Raw genomic sequence first — 21,304 nt, 5'->3', positions numbered from 1 at the left:
TCAGTGCTACGACGCATGCCTGCTCCAGCAGCTCACCTGTCTTCCGGAGTGGTGCCCTTCAAGACTTCTGAGGCCTGGGGGAGAGGTCTCCCCATTGGCCTCCACTCCCGTCACCCCACCATCCTCAGCCTAGAGGGGCCCAGTGGATGATATATAAGGAGCTTCCCGGACTGCTAGTTGGAGCAATCCCCGTCACACGTTGATGGTGTCTCCCAGTGCCTGTTCCCAGCAGTTTTCCCCGGAGAGCAAGACTGACATAGCGGAAATTTGTGGGCTTTCAGCAGAGAATATGCCACAGTTCTTGCTTCTTTGCTCAATGCCCCTCCGTCCCCTTCTCAGTTCCTCAATCACTGTTATGTATGTAGCAATTATTACGTGTGCTGAACACTGGTACTAGTACCAGTACTGTACTGGTACAGTTTTTGTGAGCATACACTAGAGTAGGTAGATGCCATCCCTGTCCTCGAGGAGCTAATAGTCCCTCCCAGGAGCTGTGTGCTGAGCCTGCCCTCGCCCCTTGCTCCCTGGTGGATTTTAGTTCAGCTGCCTTTCTTTGCAGATTCCTGCTTCAAGAAAAATGGGGCAACTGAGTACGTACTGTGCAACAAAGGGGTGTCCAGGTAAGGGAGTGACCTTACTGACTTGCTGAGGGGCATGACCAGGTTAAGGGAGAGTCTTTACTGGCTGACCAAGGGGTGGGGCCAGCTGATAGAGGTGAATGGCCCAGGACAGGCTGAATAGGGGGTGGGACCCGGGTCACTGGAGAGTCCTCCCCAGCTGATCAAGGCCCTGCTGCTCATTTCTGATTGGAGCTGGGGGCAGGTCTGTTCCTGCCTCCTAATGGCCCTAGGGAAGTGCAGTAATGAGGCTGCTGGAAGATCCTGGAGCTTTATTAGCATAAACAGAAACAATGATATGGCTTGTTTATCCAGGCCATTATTGTTTCCAGGACCCAGGATGCAGTGTGAATACAACTACCTTCTGAGCTTCCCAGAAACCCACTCGAAATTCAATCTCATTCAGACCAGCTAGGGCCCCATGAACTGAGGGTGAATTGGGTTTCAGATAGCCTTACTTGAGCCATGGATCCAGCCAGGGAGGTGGGGGGGGGGGGGGGGAGACGGCAGGGGGTGTTTGCTGTCTAGTTTGACCCGCAGGGAGGGGGCTAGGCTGGAAACAAGGGGCAAGTGCAGGCAGGATTGTGACTCCTCCTGACCTTGACCGACTCTCGAGAGCCAGTGGTCTCTGCTGTAGCTGCGCTGTCTGGAGTGTTAGGCCCCAGAGAAGCTTCCACTTCTGAAGTCAGACCCACCCATTGTCCATTGACTTCCAGTCCCCCTGGAGCCAGCCACGACTTGCCAGATGTCCACAAGACTCGGGCATCTGCAGGGGGGGATGACCAACAACTTGGCACTGCTGCCCTGGCCCCACCCTGGTGGTATCTACCCAGGGCTTACCCCATGCTGGATGGATACAGCTGGTCACGGGGTGATAGACATCTTTGTTATTCTTCTTATTCCTGTTATTCCACATAGGTATGGATAAAGGAGCATCTTCTTGGGGTTTACATCTTGGCTTCTGGCCTCTAGCAGTGCAGCCTCCCCAACATCCAGTCTACCCCTTCAGCTGGCTGAGTGTTCCTCAGCTCTCTTCATCCCTCTTGGTCCAATCAGCTTAAATGCACCACTCTCTCTTCTGTTAGTGTCCTAGAAGACATGTGGCCTTGCTGATTGTATTCTTTCCCTCTTTGTGTGAGCATCGCTGGGTGGGGGTGTGCTTCAGGGGTAGCAGAACTCAGGTCGGCTTTTGTTAGTATCTGATGACTGTAGGCAGTTGTTACAGGTGCTCCTATGAGCTCCTGCAACAGCAGTGCCAGCAATCCCATTGCACGCACACTGCCTGCTGTAGTGTGCTATCCAGGAAACTAAAGACTGGCTTCCCAATAGCCCAAGCCCCAGAGCTGTTCTGGTGAGTCACTGACTCCTGGGTGTCCCTGGATTTACCTCTTGCTGGCTTTGGGCACCTTTAGGAGTCCTGATAGATCATCCAAGGAGCCCCAGGACCTCGTGGTAAACTCTGGCTTTCTTTAGCTTCCTTGTTGTAGAACCCTGCCTGGCCCAGAGCACTTCCTGACCATTGCCTCCAGAGGGCTGGATTAAATTCCTCCTAAATCTGGGGAATTCCTGGTCTACCTGCATGCATCCCTGGTCTGAATCTATCTTCACAGGCCTGGCCTCAGACCTAGGGGAGGGTGCCTGTGGATCTGGATAGTTGTTTTCTTCCTGAGCTCAGTGGGTCTGGATTGTGAGTTTCCTCCTGGGTTCACAGGGTACAGATAATTGGCTTCCACTTGGGCCGATCTTACTGGACCAGAACTTGGCTCTGCCAAAGCAGCTCTGTGACATCAGCGAGGTAAACACCCTCCAATCCGAAGAGCTGCCAGTAATCCTTCTCTTTCCTGGATGCCTATTCTGTGCAGCTCATGTCCAGTGGGCTTCGTGTGCCTGAAAGTCGGAGAAAACCCAAACTGGGGCTTCACGAGTTACGATAACATTGGCTGGTCCATGCTTTCCATGTTCCGACTGATGACCCAAGACTCCTGGGAGCTACTGTACCGGCAGGTACCTCTGGGGCACTAGCACTTAGGCCTTCCGGATGCTGACCTAGGTCCGGTCAGTCCGCAACTCAGTGTGGATCTGACTCGTCTAGCTCCGTGGAATGCTGTTGGAGGCGAGGGAACAGGGAGTGCTGTGGGCCGGGTGACTGGGGGATTGGGCTCCCGCTTCATTCCCACAGACTCTCCGAGCATCTGGGACAGGTTACATGTTGTTCTTCGTCCTCGTCATCTTCCTGGGCTCCTTCTACCTGATCAACCTGACTCTGGCAGTGGTCACTATGGCATATGAGGAGCAGAATAAAAACGTGGTTGCTGAAACTCAAGCGAAGGAGAAGATGTTCCTGGAAGCACTAACGCTCATACGGAAGGAGGAAGAGGTTGGTGACGTATTAATGGCTGTCGACTCCCCTCCTCCTCTGTCCCTTCTCCCATCCCGGTAGCTACATGGGGGGCAACTGTCATGCTTCGGGGATGAGGCAGTCTACCCTCTAGACTAAACTCCTTGTGGGCAGGGAATGGGTCTGTTTATTGTTATAGTGTACTCTCCCAAGCACTTAGTACAGTGCTCTGCACACAGTAAGCGCTCAGTAAATACATTTGAATGAAAGAATGGAGATCCCTGCCTGCACAGGACCCTGCTCTCCAAGACTTTTGCCCAGCAATCAGCTCCCAGGTGGGTTGGTATTTCATTTCCCTGGCCAGACTGGGACCTCGAGGAGGAAGTGGGAGGACTCTGTCAGCACGGCTGTGGGGAACTCTGGAGATGTGGGTGGAGACTGGTGGAAGTGCAGGGAGAGCAGGAGCTGACCATTCCCTAAGTTAGAAGTTAGGAGCGCTTGGGCTGCCCTCCTGCCCTTTAGGACTCAAATTTGGGGGCACCTGCTCTTAGTTAAGTTTCATTTCTCTGCAAGAGGCCAAGCTGGACTCCATCCAGGGACCCATCAGAGGCATAAAGAGAACCCTGGGACTGCCAGAGCGCTGGAGAGTCTGGGGGCTCACCCTTTGTGCATTCTGGGGGACACATGGATGAGTGGATGGGCTTGGATTTGGATCCCGGCAAGACTCGTCTCCACCACCACCACCACCATGTATAGATCCCCTTAACATCTGACTGACTTCCTGTCATCTTCTACTAACTGTGGATCCAGTTTCTGCCCCTCTGGGTTCCATCAGAGCTGGAATTGGATTTGGGGAGGGGGTCCAATCAGCCGTGCCCAAACTATCAGTAACCTGAGGGTGGGACTTGATCTCGTATTTTTTGACCAGCCTGACTTGGACCTGTCATGACTCTGGTGGGGCTGAGAAGGTGGAATTATGGGACTCTTGTACACGTTCAACAGTGTGAAGGTACATACTCCAATAGTACAAACTGGAGGCTGCAAGTTGGACGAACCATTTTAAAGCTCCAGTAATCAATCAATCAATAGATGGTATTTATTGTATGTTTACTGTGTGGAGAACACTGTATTAAGTACTTGGAGAGTACCTTAACCTTACAATCCCCCGGCCCCAAGAGCACTATCTAGTGAAGGAGACAGGTATTAAAATGATAGGTATGCCACAATGAGTCAAGAAAGTTCAGGGAGGACCCTGTGCCGGGGGATGGGATTTCTGAGGGGCCCTGCCCCAGGTGAGGCAACAGGGCCAATGTGTCCCAGCCCATCCAAGCCCTCTATCTTGTATGGGTGAGGCCAGCCAGTCTGCCCAAGCCAGGTTTGCCTTTCCACCGGCCGCTCGACTGTGGGCCGGGTCTCCCTGTCTTCCCTGGGGCCAGCAGCTGGCGATTAATGTGGAGTGGGCAAATACCAGCACCACCTGCTCCTTCTTTCTCCAGGCACTGGTGGCTATGGGAATTGACAGGTCATCCCTGAGCTCCCTGGACTCAGCAACCCGTGCTAAGGAGGAAAGGGAAAAGTTTTATAGCTCCAGTAGGAAGTCTTTCTGGAAACGAAACTGCAAGGATGAGGTGGTCCCCAGGCCAGAACCTGATGAGGGAGCAGGAGCCGCCAAGGTGAGAGCTGGGCCCGCAAGTTGGGGTGGGATCAGACCGACCCTACCAAAGGGTCCAAGACTTTGTACCACTTAAATGTCTTCAACTCTGCTCCTGAAAACTAGCCTGTCCCCTAGGAGATTCTGGGGTCTGAGCATCCCTCCATCCTCCTCCTCCTTCTCCTCCTCCCAGAAAATTACTCCCCACCACTGGCACATTTATGCCAAGAGTTGGAGTATAACCTTAAGTCATATTGCACGTGGACAGGTTCTTTGTGAAACACTAGGCCTGAGTCATGGGCAGTCACAGAGGGGAATGCACATGAGTCATCAGTTGCCAGGAGGATGGCCAGAAGAGCGCCCCCTCCAGGCCTGTTGAAACCTGAGTTTTGCGGCCTCAGCTGAATGGGATCCCAGCCCTGCAGGCCTTGGCCGGACCGAATTCCATCCCTGTGGGATTTAATCGCACCAGGTCCCATCCCTGTGGGCCTCAGTTGGACTGGGTCCCAGGCCTGCAGGCCGCAGACAGATCGGGTCCCAGCCCTGTGGGCCTCAGGAAGATCGGGTCCCAAAGCCATAGGCCTCGGCCGAACCAGGTCCCAGTGCTGTAGAAGCTTCCAGTTTCTTGGTGTTTCTGTGCAGCACGTACTGGAGCAAACCAAGCGGCTATCCCAGAACCTGTTTGTGGACTGCCAGGAAGAGCAGGGCAAGAATCTTCATAGACAGAGGGCCCTGAGCGCCATCAGCATCGTCACCATCACCATGCAGGGTGAGTAGCTCTGGGACCTCATGCCTCAGCCACAGTCAGCTTGTTCCCCAATCTGGCATCTCTCTTCCCACCCTGTCCCTACCCCTGGGAGCCCCAGTTTCCTTCTCATGGCACCTCATGGAGGGCTGGATCCCCGTGGGTGTCTGGTAATTTGGTCTGTGGCTGAAGAAACTGGCTATATGTTGCAACTATTGTTTTTTGGGGGCATTTTGGACCCAGGTGAAGCTCCTATGTCTTAATGCCCATGGCTTCTTACAGCTGAGGTTAGGGCTCCACATTGGTTCACTCTAAGATCTCCCCAGTAGTTGGCTGCTACCATCCCAAGACTCACAGATTTGATGGCCCCCAAAATATACAAGGAATGCCTGGGGTTCAACTCACAAATCCTGCTCCTGTAGGGCTGGCCGCTGAGGCTGGCGGGGAGCCAAAGTTACAGTTCCCTCCCTACAACAGTGAGTCTCTTCAAGTTACCACATTCCACATACAGATGCTTGGGCACACTCTTGGCTTGTCAACAGAGAATTAGTCTGTACTTGATTAAAGCATTCAACAACAACAGGAGTTAGTTACATGGCAGACTCTTCAACTGGATCCAGGAGGGACCGCTTCTCCCTGATGTGTAACTTGTTCCAGGAGTTTTCATTCCCCTAACTCCACTACCATACTTCCCCTCTCAGCCCTGCTGGGGACCCACCATCCACAGCTCCTTCCCTGGGCATTCCTCCTCCTGATCATCTTCCCTTCTGGTCTCTGCCAGTCACGCTTGCCTGTCCTTCCCATCCAGAGCTCAGGATCTGAGCAGCATTGCCTAGTGGATAGAGCACAGGCCTAGGAGTTAGAAGCATCATGGGTTCTAATCCTGGCTCTACCACTTGACTGCTATGTGACCTTGGGCAAATCACTTCTCTGTTCCTCAGTACCTCATCTGTATTCATTCATTCATTCATTCATTCAATCATATTTATTGAGCACTTACTGTGTGCAGAGCACTGTACTAAGCACTTGGGAAGTATAAGTTGGCAACATATAGAGACGGTCCCTACCCAACAGTGGGCTCACAGTCTATAAGGGAGAGACAGAGAACAAAACAAAACACATTAACAGAATTAAATAAATAGAATATATGTACAAGTAAAATAAATAGAGTAATAAATACGTACAAACATATATACATATATACAGGTGCTGTGGGGAAGGGAAGGAGGTAAGGTGGGGGGATGGGGAGGGGGAGGAGGGGGAGAGGAAGGAGGAGGATCAGTCTTGGAAGGCCTCCTGGAGGCGGTGAGCTCTCAGTAGGGCTTTAAAGGGAGGAAGAGAGCTAGCTTGGCGGATGTGCGGAGGGAGGGCATTCCAGGCCAGGGGAATGATGTTGGCCGGGGGTCGACAGCGGGACAGGCGAGAACGAGGCACAGTGAGGAGATTAGTGGCAGAGGAGCAGAGGGTGTGGGCTGGGCTGTAGAAGGAGAGAAGGGAGGAGAGGTAAGAGGCGGTGAGGTGATGGACAGCCTTGAAGCCGAGGGTGAGGGGTTTTTGCCTGATGTGTAGGTTGATTGGTAGCCACTGGAGATTTTTGAGGAGGGGAGTAACATGTCCAGAGCATTTCCGCACAGAGATGATCCGGGCAGCAGCGTGAAGTATGGATTGAACTGAGGAGAGACAGGAGGATGGGAGATCGGAGAGGGGACAGATGGAAAGGTGGACTGTCAATCCTGTTTTTGCTGACTGCCTGAGCTAGTATGCATTTAGGATTGGGGGAAATCTCCCATTGTTTGAGGGGAAACATCCCTTCTTGCTATGGCAGAGATGAAATTCTCTCTCCTAGACCTCCTATAATCCTCACATTAGTTGTCCTCTGTCCTCCCTCAGAATATGAGGAATCCCAGAAGAAGTGCCTCCCATGCTGCGAGGATCTCGCTTCCAAGTACTGCATCTGGGAGTGCTGTAACCTGTGGGTACGCATGAAAGAGGCCTTGGAGATGGTGGTCATGGACCCAATCGCCGACCTGGCCATCACCCTGTGTATCGTGCTCAACACTCTCTTCATGGCCCTGGAGCACTATGACATGTCCCAGACCCTGCAGAACACCCTCAACACAGGCAACAAGGTAATTAAGGCAGCAAGGGCCCTCCTCTCCCCGGCTCACTCTCGGGCCCTTGCTCGACTTGCGGCTCTTCCGGGCTGGGTCCATGGAATGCTGGAGGCCAAGTGGAATTTCAGTTACTTTGAGATCATTTAGGTGAACTCGATCCCTCTCCCTAGTCCCAGCTAGCCCAATGGGACGCTGGTGTAGGGAGCACTGATCATGCTGGTCATTGATGCGGAACATGTGCCAAATCAGCAGTCACTTGGGAGCTGTGTAAAAAGGTGGAGGGAGGTGTGCCAGCATTTCAACAGAGGTCCTGTGGCTGTCAAGCCTGAAGCACCCCCATCCTAGCAGCCAGGGGCCAGGGGCAGAAGGCCTGCCACCCATCAGAGATGATTTACTCGACGACTGCCCAGGAGGGCAGAAGTTTGCTTCACTATCTCTCTGCCCTCAGCAGGCTGTTGGCAAGCAGACTGGGCACCACAGAGCAGTGCTGGCCTCTGGGGGAACCCCACCCGGCTCTTCAGGCTTAAGCCTCCTGGGGGCACTGGCCATCCAAGGAAGCCACCTGAAGGGAGTGGAGTGGGTATTGCTTCAGTGGGAGGTGTTGGGACCTATCTGTCTCTGCTGGGGAGTTGGGGAGGCAAGGAGGAGCTTTGATTTCTGCTAGAGGAGGTGGATCATTGCATAGTGTAGGTAACTCCTACTGGGGAGCATTAGCACCGGTTGGTCTGTGTGTGTGTGGAGTTGGGGAGTGTCAGTCTTTGCTGAGGGGGAGGGAAAGTGTTGAACTCTGCCAGGGTCGGGGGATGTTGTTTGGTGAGGGAACAAAAGGATTAAGGAGAACAGAAGGGAGTACAAAATCTCTCCCTCGTGTGCCACTTCAACCTTTGACCACACTTCCAAGGCCACTGGTTGCAATAAGTTTCTCTGCCGAATTTGACAGACGCTCTTGAACTGTGGTGAATGCTGGAGGATTCTGAAGGACCTGGGTTCTAATTCCAGCTCCACTGATTGTCTGCTGTGTGACCTTGGGCAAGTCACTGATTGTCTGTGCCTCAGTTACCTCATCTGTAAAATGGGGATTAGGACTATGAGACCTATGTTGGACAGGGACTGGGTTCAACCTGATTAGTTTGTATCTCTCCAGGGTGGAGTACAGGGCCTGGCACATAGTGAGTACTTAGCAAATACAATAAAAAATAGTGGGGGTAGAAAAGAGCAGGGGATAATGAAAGGGTTTAAGAAGGCATCTAACAAAGAAGTTGGTGCTAGCTATCTGTGCAGCCTTGGCTCACCATCGTGGCTTTCAGTGTGGATTGGGGCCTGGGGGAGATTGTGCAGTGTCTTGGTTTGGAACAGGGACCCATGGGATTCAATAAATAACTATTGCTAACTGGAATCTGGTGGTGCCTGGTGTTTATCATATCCAGCAGCAGGTGTGAGGGGGAGAACAATGGGGAAGTATAGGTCTCTGTTGGTGGGGAGCATTTAAAGGTGTCCTTCTCTGTTGTGGGGAGAGTTGTGAAAGTGTCCCTGTCTGCTGCAGGGAAGGATTGGGAAGTGTTTGTCTCTGCTGGGTGAGGGGAGGGATAGTTGGGAAGGGTCTTGACAAGTGTCCATATCTGCTGTTGGGGATCATGGGGCAGTATCAGTCTCAGTTCTGGGGGCTAGGAGGGTGGCGAGGGGAGGGAGAATTGGGAAGTGTAAGTCTCTGCTGCAGGGAAAGAATTGGGAAGTGTCTGCTGGTCTCTGCAGGTGGAACATGCAGTCTCTGCAAGTGGAGGGGTGGAACATGGAGATGTTGGTCTCTGCTTTTGGGGGTCATGGGAAAGTGTCTGTCATTGCTGCTGGGGGAGAGGGGAGCATGGGGAAGTGTGGGTCTCTGTCAGGATGGAAGGAGTGTTGGGAGGTCTCTACTTTGGAATGTAGGGGAGTGTTACAATATTTTATTCCAGCTCACAAAGTGGAAAAGGCTGAGATGCTATCCCCATGGGAGCTGGGTCCTGAGTCAATCAATTGTATTTATTTATTTAGAATTCCAGCTTCAGGGAACATGAGTCTGGGATCCTAGCATGGACAGTTCTCACCTGTCTGAGGGAAGCTGAGCAGAGAGCTGGGGTGGGTGCAGAGAGACACTTACTCTTCTCAGAGGCTTTATCCTGACTCACAGACCCTGCCAGCCTTGGGTTGCTCTTTGAGGTCCAACTTGAGCCCATTAGCGATCACATGAACACAAATGTCATTCTTATCCCCAAAGAGATGGAGTAACATCTGGCTTTCTTAGTCAGTTCCTTTCCTGCTCTTGGAGAGCCGACTGCAGGCCTGGCCCTTCCCAGAGAGTCTCCCTGGGCTCTCACTGATGGCACCTCAGGGGTCCAGACTCCCTCAGCTGTCTGCCTGCTGGCTTCCACCAGAACTGCCCTTTGCCATTCATGAAAAGCATTGAGCCCTCAGTCCCCAAGCCCATATCCTTCTTTGTCTGACCAGAGCCTCTTCCCTGCAGTCCTGGTGGAGTCCCAAGTGTCCTGGCCAATGGGGACATCCAGGGCATCCCAGTATAGGGGAGTGGGGAGGAGTATTCTTGGGGGAATAACACTATCCCACCTGAAAGGGTGGGGGTCCTGTTACCACCACTCCCAGCCTCTCCTCCATAGGCCAGTTCCCTGACCCCATCCTCGTGCAGATGTCCTGCCCTGTTCTGACCCCCACGGGGCAGACCAAACCCCTCTCTCCCCCTCAGATCTTCACGGCCATTTTTACCATTGAGATGTGCCTCAAGATCATCGCTCTGGACCCTTATTACTACTTCCGCCGGCCTTGGAACATCTTTGACAGCTTTGTCGTCATGCTGAGCCTCATAGAACTCGGCTTGGGATACATAATCAAAAACAACCTGTTGCTGCTTCGCTCCTTGAGGCTGGTAAGGGTTGGTTTGGGCTTGGCCTCCACCACTGCGGCCTTGCTCTCCTCCTACCATGGCCTCACTCCCCACCGAGGCCTTGGTCTCCACTACAACTTTGGCCAGGGACCCAGCAAGAATCTCATTAAGCTGGGGATTTGTGATGGGGGTCTGGTGACTGTGAATTGCTTATAGTGCTACAGGCCCCGGCCAGAAGTACTGTTTCAGCCTTGTGACAGGATCATGGGGAAGTTCTGTTATTAGTCCTTCATTGACCCTGCAAGGGGAACCAAGTATTAGTATTTTTCAATTCATTGTTTATTAAACTCTGATTTTCAGCACTGCAGATTAGCTCCTTACAGTGGGTGTGCTGATAATACAGATGAGGGTGGGAGAGAGAAGTGGAGTACAAGAGCACACTTCAAGTTTTAGCCTCATAAACCCTGAAACAAGCTTGATAAAGTCTTTTGGTCTCCTGTAACCTTGCTGATTTCCAATAGGTGTGACAGAAGCCATAGATTCTTTCAATTCAATTGCTTCTGAATCCCCACTTGCCAGTGAAGCAGTGGCTGCTGGGAACTCCACCTCCACCAGGTTGTAAGAGAGACATTTGTGCATGTTTTGTTGTTCTGCAGCTGAGGGTCTTCAAACTGGCCAAGTCGTGGCCAACCCTCAACACCCTGATCAAGATCATTGGGAACTCCGTGGGGGCCCTATGGAACCTGACCCTGGTGTTGGTCATCATCGTCTTCATCTTCGCTGTGTTCGGCATGCAGCTGTTTGGAAAGAACTTCACCTGCTCCAGAACGAATGAAACCAACTGTTCCGCTGTTGCTCAGAACAACAGGGACAACTTGCGGCGCTGGCACATGGGCGACTTCTTCCACTCCTTCCTTATCGTTTTCCGCATCCTGTGCGGAGAGTGGATAGACAATATGTGGGAATGTATGCGTTGTTACAGTGAGCCACTGCTGTGCACTGTGGTCTTCCTGATGATCATGATCATAGGGAAACTGGTGGTGAGTCATGTGGATTACGAGCTCAGCCAAGCCCTGTCATCACCCACCCCCACCCCTTGCCCGACCAACCCTCTCAGCCCTTGAGCAAGTCCACCCACTCTAGCACCAAGGCCTATCCAGCATGTTGCCCTCCTGAACACCCACCCTCATGGTTAGGGGTGAATCATTCAACACTCCTGTCTCTCCTTTTCCCGAGGGACCCAGAAGAGACCATTTGACTCACCTGAATCTCTTCCAGTGACCCAGCTTCGTCCATCCCACACCATTGATTCTCCCCTCTCCATCTCTTTCTGTACATTCTTGATCCTTCACTGGATGCTTCTCACCTTGGCAGGGTGGGATTAGGCAAGAGCAATTAGGGATTCACCCTTCCCATCTCCTTCCTGGTTTTAAAAACTCCAGTACAGCCCCTCCTGTCCTATTCTCTCCAGGGCCCCAGTTCCACCCTGAGTCCAGCCTCAAGAGAATGGGGAGGAGATAGGATTGACTTGGATCAGAGGTCATCTAGGACCTAAAGGATCTGGCCTCCCTTCCTTCCTCCCTCCATTTCAGGTCCTGAACCTGTTCATCGCATTACTGCTCAGCTCATTCAGCACGGAGAGCCTGGAGGGCAGTGTGGCCGAGGAGGGGAAGGCCACCAAGCTCCAGATTGCCTTGGATCGCATCCAGAGGGGCTGTATCTGGGCCGCCCATGCTCTTTGGCATACCTGCTGTGGCCCACGTGGGAGAGCAGAGGTCCCAGCCTCAAAAGAGGCACTGGGCAAGATAATGGCTGAAAGGCAAAGCCCTCCTCCTCTCTCTGTCCCATGTGGGCTGGAGGTCCTGGAAGAGGAGGAGAATTCTGAGGAATCTCTTGAGGCACAGACCTGTCACCAGGCTTCAAGAGGCTACCAGGGCAGTGCCCAATGGGGTCCAGTTGCTAAGGCCCCAGGGGCTCTCGTGGTCCCCCTTGCTGAGGGAGAAGAAGACTTGGGGTCTCCTGAGGAGTTTGAGCTGAAGGTCATACCAGGAGCTCAGCCCAGCAAGCAGGTACGAGGTCTCGGTCAGGGAATCCTGGGATTGGTAGAGCCTGTATTCAATCATATTTATTGAGCACTTACTGTGTACAGAGCACTGTACTAAGCCCTTGGGAGAGTACAACAGGCAGATTCCCTGTCCACAACGAGCTTATAGTCTACAGGGGGAAAAAGACATTAATATAAAAAATTAATTACAGATATGTACATAAGTGCTGTGGGGCTGGGAGTTGGGATGAACAAAGGCAGCAAGCCAGGGTGACACAGAAGGAAGTGAGAGAAGAGGAAAGGATGGCTTAGTTATAGAATGCCTCTGGGAGGAGATATGCCTTCTGTAAGGCTTTGAAGGTGGGAAAGAATAATTGTCAGATAGGAGGGAGGGCATTCCAGGCCAGAAGCAGGATGTGGGAGAGGGGTCGGTGTCAAGATAGATGAGATAGAAGTACAGTGAGAAGGTTAGCATTAGAGGAGTGAAGTGTTTGAGCTGGGTTGTAATAGAGTAGCGAGGTGAGGTAGGCGGAGGCAAGGTGATTGAGTGCTTTGAAGACAATGGTGAGGAGTTTTGGTTAATACAGGTGTAGATGGACAACCACTGGAGTTTCTTGAGGAGTGGGGAAACATATCTTGAATGTTTTTGTAGAAAAGTGATCTGGGCAGCAGAGTGAAGTAAAGACTGGTGTGGGGAGAGACAGTAAACTGGGAGGTCAACAAGGGGCTCATGGGGGCTGGAAGGGGACTTTTCTGGGCTCGTGTACAGGGCCGTGAGGTACGGTGGATGGACGAACTGCACGCTGCCCTTGCCGACAGACTCCTTCAGATGCCCAGTCTCATGTCTCACACTTCTGCCTGGCAGGAAGTTCTCTCTCAAGTCTAACCTCAATCCATCCTACAGTGTCACCCTAATTGTGTGGTCCTGGCCACAACCCCGGGAGGGAATCCCTAGCTAGGGGAAAGAGAGCTGGGGGTAGGGAGGGTGGAAAACCTGTTGGAGTGACCAGTTTGCTGGACCACAGGTCAGGGAGGTAGAAAGGCAGGGGTAAGGGAGGGAGCAAGATCCAGATGGGGACAGGTGTGAGTGGGGGAGAGCTGGCCAAGGGAGGGAGTAGGGAAGAAGAAGAGGAGGAAGGAGCTGGGTGATATTGGGGAGTCTGTTCCATCTACACCCAGAACAGCTGTGAGTTCTGCCCTTGACTTCTCCAGATCCTGGACCTCCCTGGCTTCTGAGGAGAGGGAGCTGATGCTTGGGAGGAAGCAGCTGGCCCAGCATGGACCCACCTGAGGCAGCTTCAGGCAGGAACAGATCCCTGGGTGCCACCCTAGTCTGATAATAATGATAATAACAATAAATTTTTATGATATTTGTTAAGCACTTACTATGTGCCAAGCACTATTCTAAGTACTAGGGTAGATACAAGGTGATCAGGTTGTCCCATGTGTCCCATGTCACAGTCTCAATCCCCATTTTACAGATGAGGTAACTGAGACACAGAGGAGTTAAGTGATTTGTCGAGGGTCATACAGCAGACAAGTGGCAGAGCCGGGATTAGAATCCATGACCTCTGACTCCCAAGTCTGTACACTCTTGCCATCTCTTGCCATTAGGCCATGCTGCTTCTCTAGGGGCCGGCTACCCCTATCCCACTGCATCTCTGGGCTTCCCACTGGAATGGGGTTGATGGGCTCCACCATAATCCCTCTGGGGTCAGCTCCTCGGGTGCCAGAGTCTAGTGCCAAGTACTGTCCAAATCCTGCCTGGTCAGTTGCAGCTTGAAGATGGGGAGATGCCAGGGAGCAATGGGCAGGGTTAGCGCAGCCTTTCCCCCCACTTCCCACCCCTGGCAGGATCCCCATCCAGAGAAACTACAGATGTGTAGGAGCCCGGGAGCTTCGAGTGGGGCAGGCAAAGGCATCCCAGATGAAGTCACCCAGGAAGCAGCCCAGCAACTGCAAGAGGTAAGTCCCTGCTCCATGCACCTGCGGCCAGCCTGGTAAATCCTGCCTGGACCTATTTTTCCAGGGACACCCAGAAGGCCTGGGTCCACCCAAGAGAGAAGGCACTAGAAGGACAGAGTCTGATGGGAGTCTGGGTGACTTGGACAACTTTGTTCACTGAAAACAAATGGGCATCCCAACCAGGGCTGACAGGTCAGGGACTTGGTTGGAGGAGCATGGGGCTCCTGGAGTAAACTTGTAAAGCCATCTGCCTGAGATGTCATGTCTGGGAATGTCTCCTGCCTGGGAAATTTATGGTATTGTTATTACTATCATTATTATTGTTCTTATTACTATTGTTATTATTATTCTTATATTTGTTAAGCACTTACTTTGTAACACGAACTGTTTTAAGCCTTGGCATAGATACAAGTTAATTAGGTTGGATGCATTCCCGGTCCCATATGGGGCTCAGTCTCAGTAGGAGGCAGAAAAGGCATTGAATCCCCATTTTACAGATGATGAAATGGAGGCATGGAGAAGTTCAGTAACTTGCCCAAAGTTACACAGTAGGCAGCTGCCAGAGCTGGGGTTAAAACCCAGGTTCTCTTATTCTAAAGCCCGTGCTCTTTCCACTAGGCCATGCTTTGCCTGGGAATTATTTCTGCCTGGCATGTTGTGTTTGGGAATACCGTCTGTCTGGCATGTGGTGTCTGAGAAAACCATCTGTCTGGGGTGTGGAATCTGGGAATGCCGTTTGCCTGGGATGTGGAATCTGGGAATGCCGTTTGCCTGGGATGTTGTGTCAGGGAAGGTGTCTGCCTGGGATGTTGTATCTGAGAAAGGTGTCTGCCTGGGATGTTGTGTCTGGGAATGCTACCTGCTTAGGATGTAACTTGGAGTGCTTAGGCTGAGTTTGGCCTTCTCTGTGCCTCACCCACAACCCACTCCCCCTCCAGGGGTCGTACACAGGAGGTGACAGGGGAAAAAGGGAACCAAGCCCCCTGCTTTGCTGGTCCTGAGGGCTAGGGTCGTGTTTCTGTTCCATAAGCTGTCCCAGGCCTGGCGGCCAGAGCACTGCCAGACCTAGGCAGGGTTAGGGCGTTGAGACCAGACCAGTGGTGGGCACCCCCCAATCCCAGTGTCCAGGCTTGACTGGGATGGAGCAAGGGACTGGGGGCAGAAGTAGTGCCCTCAACCTGTCCTGCCCCTTGGCCAAGCAGACAGGGTGTCCTCCCAGTGCAGGGGAGGTGGCCGAGAGGGGCTGGCTATAGGGCAAGTCTCCAGTCAGCAGAGGCCGGTGACAGGGAGAGCCGGCGGGGCCAGAGACAGAGGGGGCTGGGGTGGGGCTGGCCTGCCTGCCTGTCTGTCTGACCCATCCTGCCTTCCTGTTCGCCGTTGTCAGCCTCCCAGCCATTAGCAGCGTAGCTCAGTGGAAAGAGCGCTGGCTTGGGAGTCAGAGGTCATGGGTTTGAATCCCAGCTCTGCCACTTGTCAGCTGTGTGACCTTGGGCAAGCCACTTAACTTCTCTGTGCCTCAGTCACCTCATCTGTAAAATGGGGATTAAAACTGTGAGCCCCAAGTGGGACAACCTGACCACCTTGTAGCCCCTCCCCAGCGCTTAGAACAGTGTTTGCACATAGTAAGTGCTTAACAAATACCACCATTATTATTATTATTATTATTATTAGCTGTGGCAGGGCCAGATGCATGCCACTGGGGGTGAGAGGTCCTGACCCTTCCATGGCCAGATGCTTGGTCAGTCCTGTGGTCATCCAGAGGTAAATCTCTGGAGAGGAGGGTGATTGAAGAGCTCTTGGGGGATCAGCCAGGGAACACAGATGAGTCTGGATGTCTTTACTGAGCAGAAATTTGAAGTCACCAGCTACCGGTCAGACTGCAGCACTGTGGATCTATCAAACATCACCTACCCCACTTCCCAGGTCCAGAAGCAGCCCGAGAGGTGTTTGCCAAAAGGTAAGGAGTGGCTTAGTCCCAGGACCTCTGCTGTACCAGCACCCCCTCCTTGTGGACCCCCAGGGCCTCTACCATAGGCCCCCGCCCCAAAGTGGACCCCCGCCCAGGGCTTCTGCTGCATGCCTCCCCAACCTAACTGTCAAGTAAAAGGGAAACCTTCTCAGGATCCCACTTCCTTCCCTCTTTTTTAATGGTATTTGTTGAGCACACGCAGCAGGCAAGTGGTGGAGCTGGTATTAGAACTCTGGCTCCCAGGCCTTTGCTTTATCCTCTAGGCCACACTGTTTCCCTCCTGCTATCGTCCCCCCTCCCAGTCCTCTTTCAGTTTATCGACAGTATTTATTGATCACTTACTGTGTGCAGAGCATTGTACTAAGCCCTTGGGAGATTACAAAATAACAGAGTTGGTAGACGTGTTCTCTGACCACAAAGAGCTTACAGTTTTACAGCTTTCCTGTCCGAACTCAAGTGGATTGTATTTATTCCCTACCTCCACTTCCTTTCCACCAACTCCTTTCTTGACCTATTGTAACCTGGTGTCCGTTGTCTTCACTCTACTGAGTTGGTTGGACTGATGGTAAATTTCTGCCTAGCAGCCTTCCCCAATAGAAGGTAAACTTTTTGAGGGCAGGGACTGTGCCTTTTACTTCTGTTGTACTCTCCTATGTGCTTAACACAGTACTTTGCACTTGGTAGGTAATGCCAATGATTGATGGATTTGATTGAGTTCCATTCTCCCTCCCCTGTCCTCAGGGAGCAACAAATCCTACATTCAGTGTTCCTGGGACATGGCCTTGTAGGGCTGATCTAGCACAGACCCAAGAGGCTGCTGAAATGGATTGCTCCCTTTTCTCTGCCCCCTTCTCCCTTCTCCCTTCTCCCCGCTCTGTTCTCCCCATTCCCTTCTGCCCACTCCCTTCTGCCTGCTCCTGTTTCCTTGCTGTCTTCTACCTGCTCCCCATCCCCAGATGGGAGTCAGGAAAGTTTCTTCAGAAACAGACCAGCCCAACAGCACCCCAAGCCTGTTTCTAGGTGCTCAAAGTGGGCACTCTGTGCATGATCCCTAGCTCCCTCAGCAGAGCGGTGGTGTCAATGAACTTCTGCAACCCCTCTGGCCCCACCAGGGTAGTGCTAGCAGCTGGTTGACAGGGTCAGAGAAGGCAGTGAGTGGAGCATCTCCTAATGCCGGGGCTGTTTTCTTTGGTCGAGGCGAGCAGACAGAGCTCAGAGCCTTTCGCTCACCGAGGCGGCCTAAATAGCCTGTACAAATGGACCCTCCCAGTTGTAGAGGCGGCAGGGGTCATCCAGAGGATCTGGACCCAAAGGTCACCATGGTACTGCTTCCTCACAGGCATCACCCGGCACTTTCCATGCTGTGCCCTCAACATCAGAAAGTTTCCCGGCCAGGTTTGGTGGAATCTGCGGAAAACCTGCTATCGCATCGTCCACCACAGCTGGTTTGAAAGTTTTATCCTGTTCGTGATTCTACTGAGCAGCGGCACCCTGGTGAGTGAGGATTCTACTCCAGGGTTGGAACACTCCCTCTGCCTGTACCTTCACCGTCCTTATCCGCAGGGTGTGCTGGACGTCTAGTGCACGTAAAGTGCTGTACCAGGCACTTACTCTGCAGAGAAATGCATGTATAGTGTGCAGGGCACCATGCTGAATCTCTGTACTGGATGTTGAAGGTAGCTTTACCTGCTTTCATTCATCCTGAGGAGGATTCTGTTGGGCTGCCCCAGAGTGCTGCTGGAACAAATGTCTTCTGGGAAAACAAAGTGAGAAGCTTGTCCCCTGGGCAAACGCTTGTGCCAGAGGGAAGGAGGGCAGGGGACTCAGAAGACAGCATTCCCATGGGGAGTGTCCCTGTGGGCAGTCATTGGGTTTTGCTCCACTCTGGGCACCACTGTCAAGCAAAACCTTTGGGAGATTCCATGGAGATCCTGCTGTGACCATGACCTCGGAGCTTATCATTTCAGGTATTCGAAGATTACTACTTGTGTCAGAGAGTGAACATCCAGACTTTGCTCTCCTTCACCGACAAAGTCTTCACCTACATCTTTGTCTTGGAGATGCTGCTGAAATGGGTGGTTTATGGATTTAAGAAATATTTCACCAGCGTGTGGTGTTGGCTGGACTTCCTCATTGTAAACGTGAGGCTTTCCTGGGGTTCCCGTTCCCGAGCTGGTAGTACTGGACCTTGTGACAGGCGGGTGTGTTGGGGGTGGCAGGTGTGGGTAAGGTGATAATAATAATAATTAGGGTATTTGTTAAGTGCTTACTATGTGCCAAGCACTGTTATAAGCGCTGGGGTTGATACAAGGTAATCAGGTTGTCCCACGTGGGGCTTACAGTCTCAATCCCCATTTTACAGATGTGGGAACTGAGGCACAAAGAAGTTAAGTGGCTTGCTCAGGTCACACAGCAGACAAGTAGCAGAGCCAGAATTAGAACCCACGCCCTCTGACTCCCAAAACCCATGTCCTTTCCACTAAGCCACGCTGCTTCTGCCATTGTGGAACCACTGTGTACCATTGTGATGGTAACTGACATTCAGCATCGAGCAATAAAGTCACATGTCAGCCGGAAATCCAATCGGGGGTCAGTCACATGTCAGTTGGATCTCTTGAGATGATCTCTGAGAAAACCCTGAGCTGACTGACACCTAGGTCAGTCTGACCCTCACCCAGAGCTCCTGGAGGAATGACCAGATGACCCCTGGGGTAGCCCGGCCTGACCCGGAGCCCCTGGAGAAGTGGCAGGTGTCCCTCGGAGCAGTCCAGTCCTGACCTTGAGCCCCTGGAGGAGTGACTAGATGTCCCGTGGGGCAGTCCAGCCCTGAGCCTCTGAAGGAGTGGCTGGATGTCCCCTGGGGTAGTCTGGCCCTGACCCTGAACCTCTGCTGGGAAGTACTCCAGGGAAAGCTCTCAGTTGATGTCAGCACTTTGGTCTCCAAACACAAGGGACATCTTTATCAGCATCCTGTTCCCTTTCCCGGGAATGCTGAACATGACTGATCATTACTTCTGCCTCCATCCAGGTGTCTGTGGCAAACCTGGCCATGGAAAATAATGGGGGACGTGCATATAAATCCCTGAGGACTCTGAAAGCACTGAGGCCTTTAAGGGCACTGTCCCGGTTTGAAGGGATGAAGGTAAGGGTAACCCAAGCAACCTTCGGGAAAGAGCTCGGTTTCACATGACTTTGTGTCTTTACCTCTCTTCCTCTCATTAATCAATCAATTAATCAATCATTTATTCACTCTGTGCAGAACACTGGCCATTTCGTTCTCCCTATATCTCTTCTTCTTCTTCTTCTCTCTCTCTCTCTCTCTCTCTCTCTCTCTCTCTCTGTGTGTGTGTCTCTCTTTCTCTCTGCTTCTCCCTGCCTCTCTGCCTTGGCCATCCCCTTTTCTGTGTGTCTCTCTTTGTCTCTCCCTGCCTCTTTACCTTTTGGTATCTCTCTGCCTCTCTGTCCATCTCTCTTTCTTTGGCTTTCTCTGCCTGTCTTTCATCATCTCTCTTTGTCACTCTGATCCTCGCTGCCTCTCCCTCCTTCTCCTGCTTTTGCTGACTCCCTCTTGTTCTGGGTCTTTCTCTCTCTGCCTCTTGCCATCTCTCTGCCTCTCTCTGACTCTCTCAGACCATCTCGGTCCCTGCCTTGCCTTCTTGTCCCCAAAAGGGTCAGGTTGGCCCCAAGAGGCTGGGTTCCTGGGGTAGCAGATGTTCTGCTGGTTAGGAAATAACAGTTTTCTTGATGGGAGTAAGACAGGAGGAGTTGGGCAGAGGAAGGATTTCTAAAGGTCAGCACCTTTGGTAAACTGTAAACGTGGCCCAAGTCTCCTGCCAACTGGGTGAAGCTCAAGGTGGACCTGTCTCCTTAGACAGCGGCAGCAGCAGGAGGGCTTCCTGTGGGCGGGCTCACGTCCATGTCCCGTTTCCTCTGTCGAGGTGGTGGTAAACGCCTTGTTGGGGGCCATCCCGGCCATCATGAATGTGCTGCTCGTCTGCCTCATCTTCTGGCTCATCTTCTGCATTTTGGGAGTGAATCTGTTTGCCGGCAAGTTCGGACGCTGTATGAATGGGACAGAGACCCTGCCCGACTGGGCCCTCCGAGATGTTCCCAACAAGAACAAGTGTGAGGAGCTGGGCCAATCCACTCACCCTGGGTACATCTGGGTGACGGCCAAAGTCAACTTCAACAGCGTCCCACAAGGGTACCTGGCGCTGTTTCAGGTGGTGAGTTCCACAATGCACTGTTCTTATTTGTTCCCACACTCCAGTCAATCAATCAGTTTTATTTATTGAACACTTACTGTTTGGAGAGCAAGGTACTAAACGGCTTGGGAGAATACAGTGGTAGAAACAGTGTGGCTTAGTCGATAGAACACCGGCCTGGGAGTCAAAAGGACATGGGTTCTAATCCAGGCTCTGCCACATAACTGCTGCTTGACCTTGGGGAATTCACTTAACTTCTCTGGGCCTCAGTTACCTCATTTGTAAAATGGGGGTTAAGAGTGGGAGCCTCATGTTGGACAGGGACTGAGTCCAACCTGATTAACTTGTATCTACCCCAGTGCTTAGAACAGTGCTAGGCACATAGGAAGTTCTTAACAGGTACCATAATAATAATAATAATAATTATTATTAACATGGTACTTCAGAATTGGTAGATCTGTTCCCTGCCCACAAGTGGCTCATAGTTCAGAGGGGGAGACTGACACTAAAATAAATTATGGATATGGACGTAAATGCTGTGGGGCCGAGGGTGGAGTAAATAACCAGTGCTTAACAAGACAACAGACCCAAATGTATAGGTGACACAGAATGGAGAGGGAGTGGGGTAGCAAGGGCTTAGTTGGGGAAGACTTCTTGGAGGAGAAGTAATTTTACAGACCAAAGGAGCTGGTCACACTGCCCCCTCCCTACCCCTATTTTCCAAGCCACAAAGGACTGAGGAACCATATAAACACACACACACCGACACACACACACACAG

At 52.2% G+C, this 21,304-nt stretch overlaps 1 protein-coding gene across 1 annotated transcript in view; it reads left to right on the top strand.

Moving 5' to 3' along the window:
- SCN11A (sodium voltage-gated channel alpha subunit 11) overlaps positions 1-21,304 on the top strand; it is a 52,569-nt gene that overhangs the window by 18,922 nt on the left and 12,343 nt on the right. Inside the window, exons 10-27 of the mRNA XM_038755442.1 lie at positions 162-176; positions 560-614; positions 1,757-1,765; positions 2,480-2,621; positions 2,797-2,994; positions 4,452-4,628; positions 5,249-5,375; positions 7,242-7,480; positions 10,203-10,382; positions 10,997-11,380; positions 11,933-12,064; positions 12,200-12,409; positions 14,239-14,349; positions 16,198-16,306; positions 17,589-17,812; positions 18,286-18,459; positions 19,347-19,460; positions 20,257-20,544. Coding sequence (XP_038611370.1) covers positions 162-176; positions 560-614; positions 1,757-1,765; positions 2,480-2,621; positions 2,797-2,994; positions 4,452-4,628; positions 5,249-5,375; positions 7,242-7,480; positions 10,203-10,382; positions 10,997-11,380; positions 11,933-12,064; positions 12,200-12,409; positions 14,239-14,349; positions 16,198-16,306; positions 17,589-17,812; positions 18,286-18,459; positions 19,347-19,460; positions 20,257-20,544 — 2,888 coding nt within the window. The remainder of the gene's footprint in view (positions 1-161; positions 177-559; positions 615-1,756; positions 1,766-2,479; positions 2,622-2,796; positions 2,995-4,451; positions 4,629-5,248; positions 5,376-7,241; positions 7,481-10,202; positions 10,383-10,996; positions 11,381-11,932; positions 12,065-12,199; positions 12,410-14,238; positions 14,350-16,197; positions 16,307-17,588; positions 17,813-18,285; positions 18,460-19,346; positions 19,461-20,256; positions 20,545-21,304) is intronic.

The sequence above is a fragment of the Tachyglossus aculeatus genome, chromosome 13 (assembly GCF_015852505.1).
Source record: "Tachyglossus aculeatus isolate mTacAcu1 chromosome 13, mTacAcu1.pri, whole genome shotgun sequence".
Classification (NCBI taxonomy): Eukaryota; Metazoa; Chordata; class Mammalia; order Monotremata; family Tachyglossidae; genus Tachyglossus; species Tachyglossus aculeatus.
The sequence above is the reverse complement of the archived record's forward strand: the minus strand, read 5'-3'. Positions and strand labels throughout refer to the sequence as shown.